Source organism: Thunnus thynnus, chromosome 13 (assembly GCF_963924715.1).
Source record: "Thunnus thynnus chromosome 13, fThuThy2.1, whole genome shotgun sequence".
Lineage (NCBI taxonomy): Eukaryota > Metazoa > Chordata > Actinopteri > Scombriformes > Scombridae > Thunnus > Thunnus thynnus.
The window spans coordinates 8,810,156-8,828,047 of NC_089529.1; the positions used below are offsets into that span (position 1 = coordinate 8,810,156).

Below are 17,892 nucleotides of genomic sequence, written 5' to 3' on the forward strand. Positions count from 1 at the left end.
CAATTATTATTCGATCTACTGCCGTGAACACTGTGCCAAAAATGGTTTAATTTCACCCTCTGGATCAATAGCACCTGATACAGCCTAGCTCATTCTGGTTTCACGGCGAGGCTGCATTTATAATGTTATTGACAATATTGAGCAGTATTGACGACAGGGCAGGATAAGCACCTCAGGCAGTGGGCAGGAATGAGGAGCCATTTCTTTACAGCTGTACACCTTTGTAATAGCTTTTCTACCATTAAATTAAAACATCAGCCAGTAAAACCAGAGGGCTCTGTTTATTTATTTATTTTTTTTACTTAACTCAATGTGTTATTTGGCAGGATGGTTCAGACCTATCCGTAGAACTGAAAGCATTAGAATTAATAGAAAAAAAGAAATAATAATACAGAAATACATCAACTCTTTGGGATCTGCAGAACAGATCAGGCATGTGTGTTTGTTGAACAAAATGGCTCCAGTGACAAATATAGTGTATCTCTGATTCCAGTTGCAATGTTGCATACCAGAGCATTACCTGGGGATGCTTTTTTCATAAGTGGATTGTCATGTTTTACTGAATGTGTAAAAGTAAACCTGGCATCTGTCACTGTCCTTCATATGTACACAGGATTGTACCCGGATGTTGCATGTTAATGAGGTTTTTGGAAAAGATGAGAAGAAACAGTCCTGTATAAGAAAGTAACATTTAATGCAAATAAAAACAATCATGCAATAATTAAATACTGCATATTATATTCACAGCAACCCATTTATTTGTTTCAAAAATCTACGGTAAGTAGTGTTAATACATCTAAACTGTGCAGGAAAGACTGAAAGAAAACACAAAATGTCCAGTGCAGTTTACTTTGATTTAAGTTCATATTGATCATGTTACAAACACTGTCTAGTAAATTCATCAGCTGGGTGTGTTAAATGGTCCCCAGGAAAAGAGGAAAAGAAACACTAATTAGCATCATCATCAGCATCCAATTCTTCACGAACTGAAGTGTCTCTCGGAAAGACTGAAGACTAAATGTTGCTATCAGACTTATTGTAGGCCTATGTGTTAGTTTCTCCCAGGGCAGCGGAGTGGAGAGGAGGGGCTGTGCTGTGCTGCACCGTGCAGCTACTCACCTCTGACTGAATCCCGTCTCCACCTTTCATCCCTCAACTTGTCCCGCAGGAGGATGGATGCGTTTCCCTGCGGTCGGACCCGGTAAAAGTGTCAGAAGAATGCGGTCGGACGGGGAAGCCGTCAGTAACTGGAGTGTCTTTGGGCGTCGGTGATGTTTGCAATTGGTGATTGCAGAAATTTCAACGTGATCGGCGAGTCGACAGACCACTGCTTACTGGTGCGCTCTTGGAGAGGAAGAATGGACATGTGAATGAGAATGATTTGGTTCAGCGACTGAAATACCTGTTTCGGTTGTTTTAGTTCACTAACTTGAAACAGTAAATTGTCACAAAGTGACGCAAGTGAAGACAGGATTGATTGATTCATTGATTGTTTTTTTTCGCTTGAAGAGGAATTCATGCGCCGATAGCTTACGGGGCCAATATGCCAGAATGGGTCCTCTACAGTATTTATTTCTCTGTGGACTTCTGTACACCCAAACCGACGGTAAGTTCATGAATACAACGTTGAGGTTGAAGTGATGTCTTGTCCCACATCAAGCTTTAGAAAAGCACACTGGGCTGTGACCTGGAGCGTATTTTACCCATGGTTTTGCCCTCTTAAGTGCATCAATAAGATACCGAGTATGGCATCTCACACGATTTACAGTGAATTTGTTGCTTCTCTTAAATTCGTGAGTATTTACATGTTTAAAATCGCAAATGCACCATGCCAGTGCACCATAGCACGGTTGGTTAATTTAGTCTTCATGTAAAATTGGGCCGGGCCAACTATTCAGTGGCTTAGGGAAATGAAAGTTGCTCATTTATTCATAAGGGCTGCCCTAAATTGAACACATCTGTTACTTGAATACAAGCTTTGACAGCTTTTAAATTGCCGTTATTTCCACAAGTATTATGGTTGGAAATGTGTGCCGGCAAAAATTGAGTTCAGGTAGCCACACTAAACTTTTTTTTGGTATTCTTAAGGAAATGTGCCTTGGTTAATTATTTTTTAAATCAATTTCACTTATCTAGATCTCTTTCTTGTATAAACTCCCTAATAAGTGTTACAAAACTGTAATATTTCAGACTGTGCTCACAATAAGTCTATATCTCTGGTCATATTCTGTGTGACCTATGCTCAGGTTGCTCAGGCAGATGACCGAGGTTATGTCCTGTAGCTGAAATATCTAATATACCATGAAGAAGATGCTTACTCATATAGTCTGGAAATTCAGCCCTGACTGTGTCTACAGGTTACTCGTACGTATATGGACTTACTATGCATGTGTACAAATGCAGCTAAAGCCTAAGAGATATATCTATCTTTCTTGACAGGAAGTGTTGCCATTATCATGAAATATTTTGTAGGACTTTATGCCTTGTAGCATATAGAACATACATGTGTATCAGTGTAGTAAATGTATTACATGTGTGATAGCACCTTCAGTAAAGTGGGTGTGGATGTTGGATGATTCCACCATGTTGCCAGTATTTTTCTTGTTTGTTTGTTTTGTGTTGTTTTTTTGCTTGAGAGGGGAATGTTTGGTACTGTACTTATGTGTAGTCTGAAGCAAATCAATGTAATGCAATGCTCTGCAATTAATCCTAACTTTGTGAAGCTTCGACATTATGTCAGATAGGCGTTGATTGAACTCTAAGGTCATTTGGGGGCTGTAGTGTGTAGTGGTGGTGTTGTATTGGACTGCATTATACTGAAATGTGTTTTTAATGTTTTGTCCACCCCCCGTTTACATACACAAGGGTTGAATCAAAGCATCTCTGACACAATGTCAATAAAACATTCATAGCATCTCTAAAATATGATTAAGTGCAATGCTGTTGAATTAACTTGTGTCAGATTCTTATGCAATAATCTGGTAATTAAGTGTATGTTTCAGCCTTTTAGGAGTCAAAGTTTGTGTAACATCTGTTTGAAAGAGGTACAATGCATCCCAACTAATAGTGCCTGGCTGACTATGCCTATTGCAATATTGTAAATAATCTGTGATCTATTAGGGAGAATAATTTTGAGCCTTTACAGTTGGTGTACAATTATATTACATTGATGGTGTGGCCATCTTGTCTGTTTGTCAAGATTGCCAGTGTTTTATTTGTCTCACTAATTTAAAAATTGTTGTTGTTGTCAGTTGTATTGACTTTGGGGTTATGACATTTCAAACTTGATTTTCAAATAACACAAAGAACCTGGAGGATTGTTGCCTTTAGCCTTACAATCAAATTAGACTTTTGGTTATAAGCCCAAACAGAGCTCCTCTGAACTGCTGGTATGCAGTTTTAACCTCAAAGTGACTCCTTTCAGGGTGATCTCTTTTTATAAGCCAACATGTTCCTGACAAGTTTTTTTTTGTTTGTTTTTTTTTTGTTCTGCAGGACCTTGAGTTTCTGTTTCAGCACCATGGATAGATCCCTATAAACAGGCTTAGTGGTGGAAAAAACATACCACAGTGTACACAAATTTTGATGCATAACAGCTTGAGACAGTCCTAGACTAAAAGATAATACACATTTTTGATCAGTGAAATATTCTTCATGTGTCTTTATTAATAATCTGCATTTTAAGACCCTAGCCAAATTACCATATAATTTATAAGCTGAACAGTTCTCAATGCATGAGTATTCAGCAGTTAAAATACCAACATTTAATTTAAAGTGTTACATAAAAAAATCCCAGATATCTATCCATCCATCCATCCATTCATTTTCTATCCCCACTTATTCATATTCAGGGTCATGGGGTGCTGGAGCATGCATTGAGCAGAAAACAGGCAAACCCACTGAACGGGTTTCCAGTCCATCACAGGGCAACAGATTGACAGGACCCTGCAGGACCTTTTTGCTATTAGATGACTGTACCAACCACTGAGCCAATGTGCCACCCACAACTTAAATCATCTCATTTAAATTCTGTTGTCTGACAACACAAATCTCAAACTCTACATTAGCCACAGAGGAGACTGAGTAATGGGACAACCAATTAGAAGAAGTCAGAATTCCACAAACTGTGTGTTTGTGAGTGTTTGTGCGTCATTGTGGATCCACACAAATGTTATTTACCCAAGAGACATATGTATAGGGTTTTAAAAGCATGTTAAAAACATAATGTATCACCATGGTTTGGTGTGCTGGCGCCAGCTAATGGAATGCTTTTTGTCAACAAACCTCTTAACATTATAGACTGTCACATAAATTTTACTCACATTTGCTGTTTTATTTCTGTTGCCGTGTAGTAGCCAATCATCATGGTTGCTTTTGCGATTTGTATGATTTGTCACTATCAAAAGCAAAAAGACTAGAGACCGTGTAACATCATTTTCATTTATTTATATCTTATTTATTTTCTTGCCTCTTGACAGTCCAAAAGGTCTGTTTTAGTGACTTCGACATCACACTCTTTTCATGCACACAACAGCAAAGGAAAACCTTTTAACACTGATATTATAATGTGTCCATACACCATGAAACAGATGAGAGTTGTGATGCTGTCATGTCTGTAAACAAACACAGTGCCACTACATTTGGGTCATTCCTCTGTGACATTTAGCGGTAGAATTTAAGCAACGGTATTAAATTGAGCTAAGGTGTTCACATAGCCAAATAAATGGAAAGAATGAGCAGAATAAGGGTTGTTAACTGGGTTGCGGTTACACTAAATTAAGACATTATTCTTATCAAGTCAATCCAGATTAGACATTTGCATGACCTTTGCTGAGGATTGACTATCAAATACTCAGGTTAAAATATAAATATTATGCATGTTAATGTGGAAATATAGCCTGTAAGGAGAAATGAGAGGTCCTTGAATTGTGTACTTTGCATATCCGCAATATTACAGTACAAAGTGAAAAATCCAGTGTAGCAGTCACTGTTCTACATCCACTGAGACAACATGTTTGATGATGTCAGTGTTTGATGGAAACTGTTAATGAAAAAACTAATGAGATGTAATGACTCCTCAGCTCCTGCCTGGGAAAGTAAATATTAAAGCCTGAGTGTATTAACATGGCGTGTAGTGCAGCCAGTAAAAACATGAGTCTAATCAACTTTCCTATCAAGGACTGTAACTAAATTATACTTGGTTATATTCTGCCAATAACATGTACAAATCTATGTACATCTATTGTTTATTCAAGCCCATTTATTCAGGTTTTCCTTATTTTAATAGATACAACACAATATTTCTGCAACACATTCATAGTGAGAATTGCCTTGCTGTTTTTGCACTGTGAGAATTTTTTCTAGGTTTTTGTAGTTCATGTTTCTGTTGGCCATAGTTGCTGTTGCTGCTCATTTTAACTAAATAGTTAACTGTGTTTATCTCAAACATACTGCTGTTGTTTCTGTGTCAAAACTTAAAATGCATTCATTATGAGCATGTATATATTACAGCTATCACTTTAACATAATATTTTACACTCCTGTTTCCCTCTAGGGTCTCGTCTTCGCCAGGAAGACTTTCCTCCCCGCATTGTGGAGCACCCTTCTGACCTCATTGTGTCCAAGGGGGAACCAGCCACTCTCAACTGTAAGGCAGAGGGCCGTCCAACCCCCACAGTGGAATGGTACAAAGATGGGGAGCGAGTTGAAACAAACCGCGACAACCCTCGTTCACACCGTATGCTGCTGCCCAGCGGGTCCCTCTTCTTCCTACGCATCGTCCATGGACGACGGAGCAAGCCTGACGATGGCAGCTATGTGTGCGTAGCCAGAAACTATCTTGGAGAGGCCGTAAGCCGAAACGCATCTCTAGAAGTAGCACGTAAGTCTGACTTTTCATCGTGTCCCTCTGGGCACACAGGTAATGCCCTGGTCAGTGCTGCATGACAGAAGAAGAATGAAAAAATTCAAGTGGTAGTATGTTACAGTAATATGATGTACTGATTTTGGTAACCTTTTATGGAGGAAAATATGAAAATGTGTTAAAATTGCATCTGAAAAAGAGTTTATTAAATTAAGCATAACATTTTGGGGTTATCGTGCTAAGGGATCCATATATAAGATGTCATCTGTCATAATATGAGCAACGTCACCTATTCACTGAACCTACAAGTGTGTGTGCTTAGCCATGTGCATAGCATGTGTGCGCATATTTGTGTGAATATGTTTTCAGACTGCTAGTGAGACCTGTTTGGATGACCTGTTTGAGTAATGTATGGGCAGAGCTGTGAAACGCTCCAGGGAGGCAGAGAAATGGGGCAGGATTTTAACCTAGCTAACTCCCCTTCACTGTTTGGATTTGGAAAGATGCAGCCTGCTCCCAGCCAGTTTTTCTCCCTGTGTGGGAGAGAGACGCTCTGGGCTATTCACATTTCCATTATGTGCTAAACTGAGCTGATTTCTTGCCATGAACAAGATGCACACACGCTCGGACGCACACACAGATATACATGCATGCACACATAAACACCCACACTGTCTCCCCTGCTCTCCGTTTCTTACTCTCACAGAGATGTAGTACAAAAGCTGGAAATTGGGAATTCCAGGCAAACAGCATATTGCAATTTGATTTAAATTTACAAAGCATTTACCTGCCAAATTATATGTGCCCATTAATGCAAAAGCAGCATTGTTTTGAATAATATAATAGGTGAATTTAGAAAATGTTGCACCTAATGACTTTGTTTGTTTGATAAGACTTGGAAGGAACTCTCCCCATCAGAATTATATGGTCTTAATGGTGCTGTTGTGACTTGTGCTGCTTTTTCAACCACTCTGGATCTGTTTTTGGTTTTGTGGGATAATCATAGAATAGGAAGGGAAAAAAAGGAAAAACTGAGATAAGAGCCCTGAACCTAATAGGGACTCAGTCGAGACATTATCTGAGATTTTTGTGTCTTTTGTGCACCACATTCTCTCTTTGTCTCATTGCCTTCTCCACATTAGACACTTGTATTTCTATTGTCTTCTTTTGCTTGTGCTGTTTCCTCTCCTTTCTGTCAAATCAATATAGTGCTGAACTGTCCTGGAAATACTGATGCTTAAGAAGATGCTGGATATTTGAAAGGAAACACAAATATGCTCATAAACCTGAATGTATGTGTGTGGTTGTGTATGGTAAAGGATACAACATTGATGTGTTCAACGCAAATGATGTTTACATATAAAATTCAAACATTGTGGTGTTTGATATTCTAGTTGATAACCATATTATACATTGTACCTTACATCACATTTATTTTGCACATCTTGAACAGTACAGATGTGCTTGTAGACAGTGAATAATTCTTTCTCATAAAGAAACCAGAGACCCAAACTGTTGTAATAGTGTCAAGAGACAAATATTATAGCTGCTCCACTGATTCCCTTGACTGAATAGAGGCCGACTTTATGAACACAATGACTGTGTCAGAGTGATTTTGTGGGGATTTTCTGGCTCTCCTTATTTTGCGGCACAAACAGGCATTCTGAATTCATTTTCAGAGTTAATTGTCACATTCATTGTTGGTAGGAGCTGCAATTATTGACAATATTTTTTTCTATTGTTGGAAGAGAGGTAGACTATTTATGTATCAGCAACACATATGGAGGGTAAAATAACAAACACAATATTTTGTCAATACACAAATGTCAACACACCGGACCTTAATGTAAGCATCAGAACATACATATTGAATATTCATTTGTGCTCCAGACTAGTTTTAATGGTCCTCCAAATGCTGTTATATGAGTCTTGAATGATCATTCTTGAAGCCTTATTTAGATCTGTTAATGAATTTGTATTTATTTTCTATATGTATGGGGGCAGTATCATCTCATTTTGGAATATCCTGTGGGATCAGTGTTTGCACAGTAGAGTGCACCTGGTACGCCAATAAGTATCTGTATTCCTCGGCAGCTGTACAACCCTGCAGACCACCTACAGGATCTAAGTACTCCCAGTTCCGAAGTACATTGAATTTCAAGTACTTGCTGAAACTCTGTGGAATTTTTAACTGCCTGATTGTCAAGTTTCTTTTAAAGTCAAATGGTAACATTATGAAGGTGTAGCCTCTGCAATTCATTTGCTTCAAATTTAAGTTTTTTTCTTCTTTTCTTACCTATTTGTGATGTTCACTAGAAGCTATAGCCGAATATCTTGCTCACGCATTGTCTCCTCTTGTGTCAACAGTTTGTTTTTTCTGGAGGTTCTCTTACATAAAGACAGTACAACCAAGGCAGCCTCTAGTCTTCTTTATTTAATTCCGAATATCATGGCTACAGGGATGCATAATTGCATGACTCCTTCAGGGTCTGCAGGATCTTGCCAGTATTGCTGCAGCCAAAGTTGTCATGCAATGCTGCGGGTGGGAGCAAGCTGGTAGATGAAAGTGCTGTGGGGATGCTTTGACAGTGAGCCTAGCTCAAAATGCTCTGTTTCCTTAGGAGTCCGCACACAAATTTTCTAATGGGCCCTAGCAATGTATCTCAACCAGTGGCTTAGAAAATGTAGCTAACTAGAGGGGTGCTGCTCCCTTGGGTACATTTGTGCTGTACAAGCTTTTTGGTTGGTGGTTCGTCATGCATTTTATGAGCTTTAGTCTGACTGAAATTTGAAGGGACATTATTCATTCTGTGTGATGCAAAACACTTCAGCTGTTTCAGATGGTAGCAAAGCTTAAAATATGTAAATTATGTAGATATGCCAGATAAATCTACAGCTGGCAGCCTGGCAAAAGCAAATAATGTACCTTTTAACATTTGTTTGTCTTATAAATTAACCAAGCCACACACACATAACAAAACTTATTTCCACACAGTTGTTTTTCCAGACAAAGTGTGTGGTAGAGCTCATGACAAATCATCAATAGACAGTAACCTAACAAATTCATATTGTATGTCTTGTGTTGGTATTGATTTTCCCATCTGACTGTGGGTAAGATTGCAAAAAAGCAGAATACACCAAAAAACAAGCAAAATACACCCAAAGTGGTTTTTGCCTTTTTTTTAAGGTTCTCTCCTACATGTGTTCTTGTGCCTAATCATCTCACTTCAGGCTCATTTCAGTACAATCGCAATGTTCATTAAGACAGTATTAACACATTTTTGTTTGCATCTGCATGGTTATTTTGTCTTTTTGCTCAATTTTGTATCATGTATCTATAGATACTTTCCAGAATGGTGGACACACAGCGGAAGTGGTTTACATGTAGTGTTTTCTTTACTCTACGTATTGATTCTAAACCATGTTTTTTTGTCAGATTGGAAATGAGAAAGCTAGAAGGAAGGCACTGGAGAGAGTTCTGTTAAATTTGATCCTAGGCCAGTATGGGGAGTATGTACTGTATGTCAGCAGATAGACCATGGGCACAAATGTGTAGTATTTCCCCCCTTGTTGAAATTCTATTTCCTGAGCAGTCTTGTTGGGTGCGTATTTGACACATATGATAACATCAGCCATTTCGTCGAGAAATGAGGCCATGTCTGTTTATTATTAGAAGGTCTTGTATTTTATGCTTGATAAACAAGACTCATTGTGTGTCTTGTACTGTTGCAGCATGTCACTTGTTTCTCACATCCAAGTATGTAATTTTAATAATCTACAATCACCTGCTGTCAGTGTATACAATCACACTCGGCCAACCGCCGAGCCAGCTTTTCGCATCTTCCGTCTGTTTAGTCAGACACTGCAGCTGAGCACTACTTCAGAGCAACGTCAACAAACAACTGATCGACCTCCAGGCCACCAGTGGACTGGCACTAATCATTATAGTGAGTGGCTGTTGATGGAATTAGAACAGCTCCCTCAAACTATTAAGAAGGGACAGAAAGACATAAACAGCGATGTGTTGAGGGGAGGTGTGGGTGGAGGGGTAGCGGATGCAAGGGTGTTCATTAGTACAAAACTCAAGAACAAGATGAGTCCCCCTCTGCTTGACTGTGCTAAGTGAATTAGAAGTATAGTCACTCAACTAGACAATCATCAATTATATCCTCTCTGTCACAAGCCATGGAGAAAGCAGCCACAATGCTAGATAAATCTAGTTTCTGGATTGTGTTTGTTAGTTTACTGTAGTAATTATTTTAATGAGAGGTTAAACACACTGTAAATTTATTTGAAATTTTAGTAGAATGAGTATGCTTGTGATTAATACTTTGGAGTGTAGTTAGGTCTGCACTTGTGAATTCTGAGCCCAGATCTACAAAAAAGGAGCATGTAATAAAAAACACTTAACCTGAGAACTGTCACAAATTTTGTTGTCAAAGCTGTCATTCTTGCCATGGAAAAGGGAAGTAGCACAATTATCAGTTGGAGCCTACCCCAGCATACACTAGGCAGATGTAGGTGTTATGGTTGACAGCAGCCATTTCAGAGACAAGCATCTAGAAGCTGTCCAAATAAACCCCCCAAACATTAGAAAAGATTAGTTAGCAGTGGAAATTAGCAAATCCAGGTATTTTGACATATGTACCAACATCTGTTTTACCAAATTTGCTACATGCAAGCTGCAACTGCCAACATGAGATAATTTCTTCACACTCACACATTTCACTAATCAAAACAAACTGCATAATTACGACCCATACATGAGCATGTGAGACCCCTGTAGGACTTGCAAATTTATTGCCACCATTTAAGATCTCTGGTAAGCAGTACTCGCAAATCGCTTTTATGACTGAATGATTGGGACCCAACCCTAGAAAGACAGTAGGGAAACACCCAAATCAACACCTATGAGCATTCCATATCTTTCAGAATGTGTGAAAATCTGAGCACTTAGAAATAACCTGTGCTTAAAGGGATGGAAATGCCATTGCTTCATCTGTTCCACGCTTATCTGGTCTTTAAAAATTACTTTAGGGGATCTCATTAACTGTTAAGCCAAGACATACAGTACCAGTCAAAAGTTTGGACACACCTTCCAATTCACTTGAATGAGAAAGTGTGTCCAAACTTTTGACTGGTACTGTATGTATTTTGTGTACCAAAATAAAAACTCGGCAATATTGAAACACACCAAATACACATGTGAAGAAGTGACACATTAAATAAGAGTTATATTATCAACATTATTCAATTTAGGCCATAAAGACTGTCAGAAAATTATTTTAAATTTGACTTCTACTTGTATTGTGTCTCTGTGCTGTTGAGAAATCATCCTTTGGCTCTTGCTCTGCTTCTTTGTCACTGTGTTCTCTTCAGTGGTGGGCATTCCTTTGAGCCATTCAGCACTGGAGACTAAGCAGTAAACAACATTAGCCTAATTGGCATAATTTGAGATTCAACGCCACGCTTTCTCCAAGCATGAAATAGTGTTCTCTCACAAAGTGCATCACAGGGAAAAAGTCATTTATACCCACCTCCATATTTGTGCATACATATAACATACAACATGTGGGTAGTGGATTAGCAAGTACTTCTGTTTGTTCAAGTATTCATTAGATCCAGGCCACTGTTCTGGTTAGGGTTTCTGTTGTGATACCAAAAAGTAGAGAGGTTCTGGTCAGATATTATTAAGCACCTTGTTAGCGCTGGTAGTGGAATTCTGGAACTGTATTACACCATTTAAGGTTCAGTATGGCTTCTATTGGGACTCATTCTCTAGTGTTTTGGAATGTGGCAAGTTGCCATTAATCATGCATTTCACTCTTACGCATTGACAACATCCAAAGTTTAGTCCCTGCCAGCCCTCTGTGTTCCCAGGCAGATTGTCAGTGTTTTCTGTGAGTAGATAGGTTGGTCACATTGCACCATCTGTTGCCAGTCCGACAGCCCCCTTGTGTGCTTATCCCTTGTTTGCCTTCCCCTGCTTTGCTCTTGTTGCGCTGGTATGAAGTACTGAGTATTGTGAACTGATCTCGCTCAGCTGTTGAGGTGTTGAGGATATGTTTGTGGTCTCAATATCTTTTTCATTATCATTACTAGTTGTCTGCTGTGAGTTCCTCGCAAGAAAAATCAGTCACAACTTGTTTGACATGTAATTGTTACATCACTGTTGGTCTGGTCCACCTTTTTGATATGAAGTGCCATTTTTAAATTTTCTTGTTAATCAGTGTGCCACATCAACATTAGAGTTAACAGTGAGCTTAATTATGACACCCTATTGAAATTTAAATCTCCAACAGATCTGTAATTTTATTCCACCAATATAGGCAATGTGCATAGCAACATCTTTGATAAACATTTTTCTCCCATAATCAGGACATTGTAATTATATATGAGCATGAGAATGCTGCCATCTTTATGAAAACAGCCACAGCTGAGTTGAAATCATTAACCCTACCCACCTTCCACCAATCACGTTCATCAGTTATAAACTTAACAAATAGTTGTAATGTTTTTTTACCCCCCGTGGTTACAAATTATATGCACAGTTCCCATTTCAGCATACTGCTTTCAATTACATTCCCTCATTTACAAAGAGTTACAATGGCTGCAAAAGTCAAAAAGGGAGAATTAAGTGGAACAAACATAACTATGAGCACTATACAAGAATGCTGCCATCCTTATGAAAACACCCACATCTGAGATGAAAAAAGAGACCAGGACAAAGAGCTCCATTATGCAAAGCCATGTGTGCTACAAATAAACATATGCCTACCAGTCAATGTGATCCCTGGCCCTGCTTTCCTTTGCTGAGCTCCATTATCTAGGGGTTGTACTGAGTCACTTTAAGTTGCACACAAGCTTTGGAATGGTCAATTGTCAAATGACTGCGGGAGGGTGTGAGCACGCTCTTCATGTGTGAGAATAGATATAACAAAGATATGTTGATCCAAAGACAGCAAAGCCAAAGCAATGTTCCTGAGAAAGCTAAACTTCTTCAGTAGGGATATCCAGCAGGTGAAGATGCAAGTTCCGTGATCATGCCCTGCTGCGGATTCCAGCTGTTTCAGTAGCTCTGCAAACTTTGTCACCCACAGTGTTCAACTCTTCCGGTCAATCAGCTGCATTACCATGTTCTGTGTGTCCAGCCAGTCTATCAGAAATAAATCCAGTTCATTTCTATCAAAGCTATCAGGTTTGATCCAAAAGAGAGAACACAGGTCCATACTTCTGAAATTCCCCAAATCGCGTTGTGAACTCGGACTCAAGCCCACTGATATATTTTCTGTGCTGCATGGACAGCTCCCTTAAGTGTCTGAAGTAGTGGAAAGTAACGGTAATAAAAGGTAGCAACTTCACTTGAAAAAATTGTTGAGGTATCCAGTTATATCTGTGAGAAACGTAAGTTTCATACCCACTTCTCGTCCTCGAGTTCTGGATAGTTTTGGCATTCTTCAGCCATGAAGGTCTTTATGACATTAAAGCAGCCAAGAAACCGCTCCAAAACCTTTCCGCAGCTTAGCCACCTAACCACTGAGTGGGGTGGGATATCTTTGTGTGAGTAGTCCATTTCCTCAAGCAGGAACTGTTAGTTTGTCAGAACGGATTGCTTTACTATGAAATTAACAACCTTCACCACTGTAGCCATGACCTCATTAAGATCTGAATTTGACATCTTTGCACAGAGGTTTTCTTGGTGGATTATGCAGTGGAGTTTCGTAAGGGGATGACCAACTTGTTCCTCAATTAATGTGACTGCTCCCCTCTGTTTCCCGACTATGACGGGGGCATCATCTGTTGTCACAGCAAAAATCTTGTTAATGTCAATCCCTCACTCCTCAAAATACTCAATAAAAACTTTGGCTATGCCCTCACATTTTGTTGTTTCAGGCATTGGTTTTAAGCAGCAGAGCTCTTCCCTCACAGTCAAATCACAGTATCTTACCATGACTGCCAAACATTGTAGGTCATTCATATCTACGCTAAATACCATGGCTTCTTTCAAACCAGTTGTCTGTTTTCTACCATTTCTTCAATGCATCGTTCAACACCTCTGGTTGACATGGGAATGTCTTTAAATTTTGATTTTATTGTCTCTTTGTCTGGTAAGCCATCAAACAAAACCTCTGAGCTACAGAGGAAAGCCTCCTTGATATACATGCCATCAGTGAATGGCTTTCCACCTTCGCAATGCAATGAGCAATGCGATAGCTTGCTTCAGTGGCATGATTTTTAGCAGTGGCAAAGACTTTTTGGGTGTTTACTTGCTTCCCATACCTGGACATGGAACATTTCATGGATTCAGCCTTGTCTGTCCTTGAAAGTTTTTGCGTGTTTGGTCTCAAAATGGCATTTAACACTCAACGTTTGGCAAACAACATTCTCAAGACATAAAGTACATTCAGCATGGTCATTCTGAAACACAAAGCCCCACTCTTCTGTCCACGAGGGCTGGAATGCCAAAACCTTTACTTTAGCTTTCTTAGCTAGCGAGCCTGCCATTGTCTACAGAGCCCAATCCAGCAGCATTATTCTTTTCCCACCCGCATTCTGCAAAGACCCCTGCACCCATGCTCTGCCTCTGATTGGGTCTTTGTGGAATGCAGAACGGAAAAAAAATCAATCAAACGACTGTAAATAACAGGCCACGCAACCACCAATAGAGGGTATTTGGCATGCAGCTGAGAGGGCAATCCACCATTTCCAAAAAAGTTCCTCTCTTGCACACTTATTACTAGCGTGCCACTGGTTAAGCTACCATGAGCCAATGGTGGCACACATGCCTAAGGTTACTGACCCCTGGTCTGGTCAATGTGTTCTGGAAAACAAAACACACTGTGGAAATATATCATTCTGCTCTTTCACTAAAATCTGAGTAATGGAGATACTGTGAACGATATAGAGCAAACACTGTATAGTTCCCAAAGAATAGTGTGATGTATCATTCTTCCAAGATTTATCTAAGATAATCTAATCAGTGGTATCTGGTATGGTTTATGTGAAGGTTTGTCTATGAATGGGAATGTGTATTTAGATGAAGAGTATCTTGTTTGATTTGTGGCAAAAGCTGTCTTTGAGGCACAGGCACAACTAAGATGTATACTTGCGCTATAAGAGTATAATACTGTAGGCTGTAGGCGGTGATCGTATTGGAAAAAGTTAGGCACATGCCCCCCCTGATCCTCTGATCTCAATCACACTGAGGCATTTTTTTGTTGTTGTTGCTAGGCAGCATGTAATCAGCTATCAATTACTTGTGTGCCACAGTAGACATACAGTAAGTATTTACAGCAGCTATGTCAAGGCAATCAAAAACACAGTAGTGGCTGAAACACAAATCTAAAAATTTACCCAGAAGTTCAAGTGCCCACAAATGTTCCTCCAAGCTTGATGTTTGTTGTTTATGTCGTGGCAATTTTGTCAGTTAAATCAGATACTGTGGCACTGGGTGGTCAGTAATAAGAATTACTAGCCTTTTCTCCATTTCTGTTGTTGACAGTGCAGTTGGGATGGCCAACCCGCTTTTATGATTGGATAGCCAAGAAAAAGCCACAGTGCCCTAGAGTGTTTGTCTGCTCAGAGCAGAAGTTTATCTAACTCAGAGCATTTAGAGCCCTTGTCAAAAACTGCAAGATATGTTGGGTAAATACAACAAAAGTCACACAAAACATGCTTTAAACCCATTGAAATTAATTAGAAAAATGTGCCATCCAGTGTTAAAAACTTAAGATGTAATCACTGAAATTGATTGAAGCTCCATGATTTGACAAAGAAATTACAGTGATTATTTTATTTTTTTTACAGGTTAGCATGTTGTATTCACAATACCTTTAATCCTACTGTAATGTATGTATTGATTGCCATCTATGTTCTGAGGCCTATTAGAGTGGTTGTATCCTAATGTACTACTTGCATTTTGTGCATACTTACTATAATTGCTATCCAATCAAGGGGTTGATTACTATAGTACCATTATGCCTGTAATGTGGCTGATAAAACATAATATTTCAATCCATCCATTATTTGTTATTTGGTTTGGTTAGGTATTAAGAAAACAATATCAATTGGTTTCATACAGAGTTTCATTTCCTCTGTTTAAGTTGGTCTCAGGCTTATAACAGTGCAAATATAGAGGTGGCCAGGGCAGGCAAGTGGAACTAATTTATGCACATTTTTTTTGGCTAAAGACTGTGAGATAAGGGGCTAGCATCTGGTGCTAACTGGACCATGCTCACTCCTTGGAGGTCTGTGCATTATGAGGTTCGGTAAGTTAGCTAAGGGCTAGCATCTGGTGTTAATTGGACCATGCAAACACCTTTAAGAGCTCTGGTGCACTTTCTTACAGTTGGTTGGAAGAAACATATGCCTGGCGTGAAGAAGCATACTAACTGGAATACTATGTGGCTTTCTTGGTGTAGCCTTCTAATTCTGCATAAATTATAAATAAGATAAGTTTAATTTAAGATAAATTTCAACATTTTTACATGTTATAGTCAATTAGTGTCATTTTAATAAATTTACTCCAAGATTTTTGTGTTTACCAAAGTTGATTTAGACTGTTTTCAAATGAAACATAACAGATGTTTAGTGTACCCTGGTAAATGCTTTTAGGTGGTCATGTCATTCTCCTGATATTTGACATATATTAAAATGGGTTGTCATGCTTTGGCAATGGGCAACTTGATTCTACCCTTACCAGCCACCTCATTAGGTACACCTGTGCAATCTAATGCAATTCAATACAACAGCTCTGCCATAAATCCTACATTTACAAAGCTTATACATTTTCAGTTTTTGTTGACATTGTCAGAAAGGGATAATTCTTCTTTATGTTTATTATTGAGGTTGTAGTGGATGGTAGTGGTGTACTGGAGGGCATTATATTAAATGGTGTTCCTAATACTTTGTCCACTCCATTAACATACATGAGGGGGGCAAAATATTAGGAACATTTTTCAATATAACACACTCTAGTACACCACTACCTCCCACTACAACCTCAATAATAAACATTATCACCTTTCTGACAATGTCAACAAAAACTGAAAATGTATAAGCTTTGTAAATGTAGAATTTATAGCAGAACTGTTGTATTGGATTGCATTAGATTGCACAGGTGTTCCTAATGAAGTGGTTGGTGAGTGTAATTTGAATTTGACTTTAATTTAAATTGCCTTTATTTGGCAATACCACTTCTCACACTTCCCTGTAATCGTCCGAATTGAATCCACTTCTCCTCTTCAGATAATGTGTGTATTTTATTTTACTGTCAATACCAATGCATCTCTTCCCCCATCAAGAAGCAATTTTTCATTTTGTCAAAAAAAGAAAAAAATGATGAAAAATATTTTTAATGAGCATTTTTCCATGACAAAAGCTAACTAACTAAATAGTTTTTAGAAGCAAAAACTATGATTAAATGATCATAGTTTTTGTCTCAATGTTGGCTCTGTTGATTTGAATTTTTTTTTTTTCCATTACTGTTTCATGAATGCATCATCAAGTTTAGGCTAGTGCTGGAATTCTTTCAAAAGAAAAGACATATCTACAACTACAGTATATTGTTACCTAATCAAAGATACTGTAAAGAGTCCATGGAGTACTTGACTTGACAAAATCATTCAAAAAGGTAGGACTAAAACTGGACTAAACTGTCTTTTTTGTCCATTAACATTAAGCTAAACTGATGATAGTGAAGACACTAAAATGTGTGATATTAGCAGTTAAGAAGTGATTACTGTAGTAACTATTACTCTATATCCGATCTTTAGTTCCTGGGTTAATATATTCACTGTTAAGTCCAGTCTAATGGCAGCAGCAGTCAGTGCCATCCATTAGTATAACAGTGATTGTGTTTAGGAAGTCATTGGCAAAATTCTGGTAAAGGTCAAAAAGGGTCAAGCTGCTCACATGCACCTGTCACAGCCTGTGACTGAGGATCCCTGTTATGAATAAACCAAATATTCCTGTCTGCCTGAGGTGCCCTGCCCACAGATTGAAAATCCTCCAGCAAAACAGCATGGAAG

At 38.7% G+C, this 17,892-nt stretch overlaps 1 protein-coding gene across 1 annotated transcript in view; it reads left to right on the forward strand.

Annotated features, from left to right (window-relative positions):
* The first annotated feature begins 856 nt into the window (after positions 1 to 856).
* Positions 857 to 17,892, forward strand: part of LOC137195361 (roundabout homolog 2-like) — an 82,094-nt gene continuing 65,058 nt past the window's right edge. The window contains exons 1-2 of the mRNA XM_067607637.1: positions 857 to 1,606; positions 5,555 to 5,881. Coding sequence (XP_067463738.1) covers positions 1,552 to 1,606; positions 5,555 to 5,881 — 382 coding nt within the window. The 5' untranslated portion in view covers positions 857 to 1,551. The remainder of the gene's footprint in view (positions 1,607 to 5,554; positions 5,882 to 17,892) is intronic.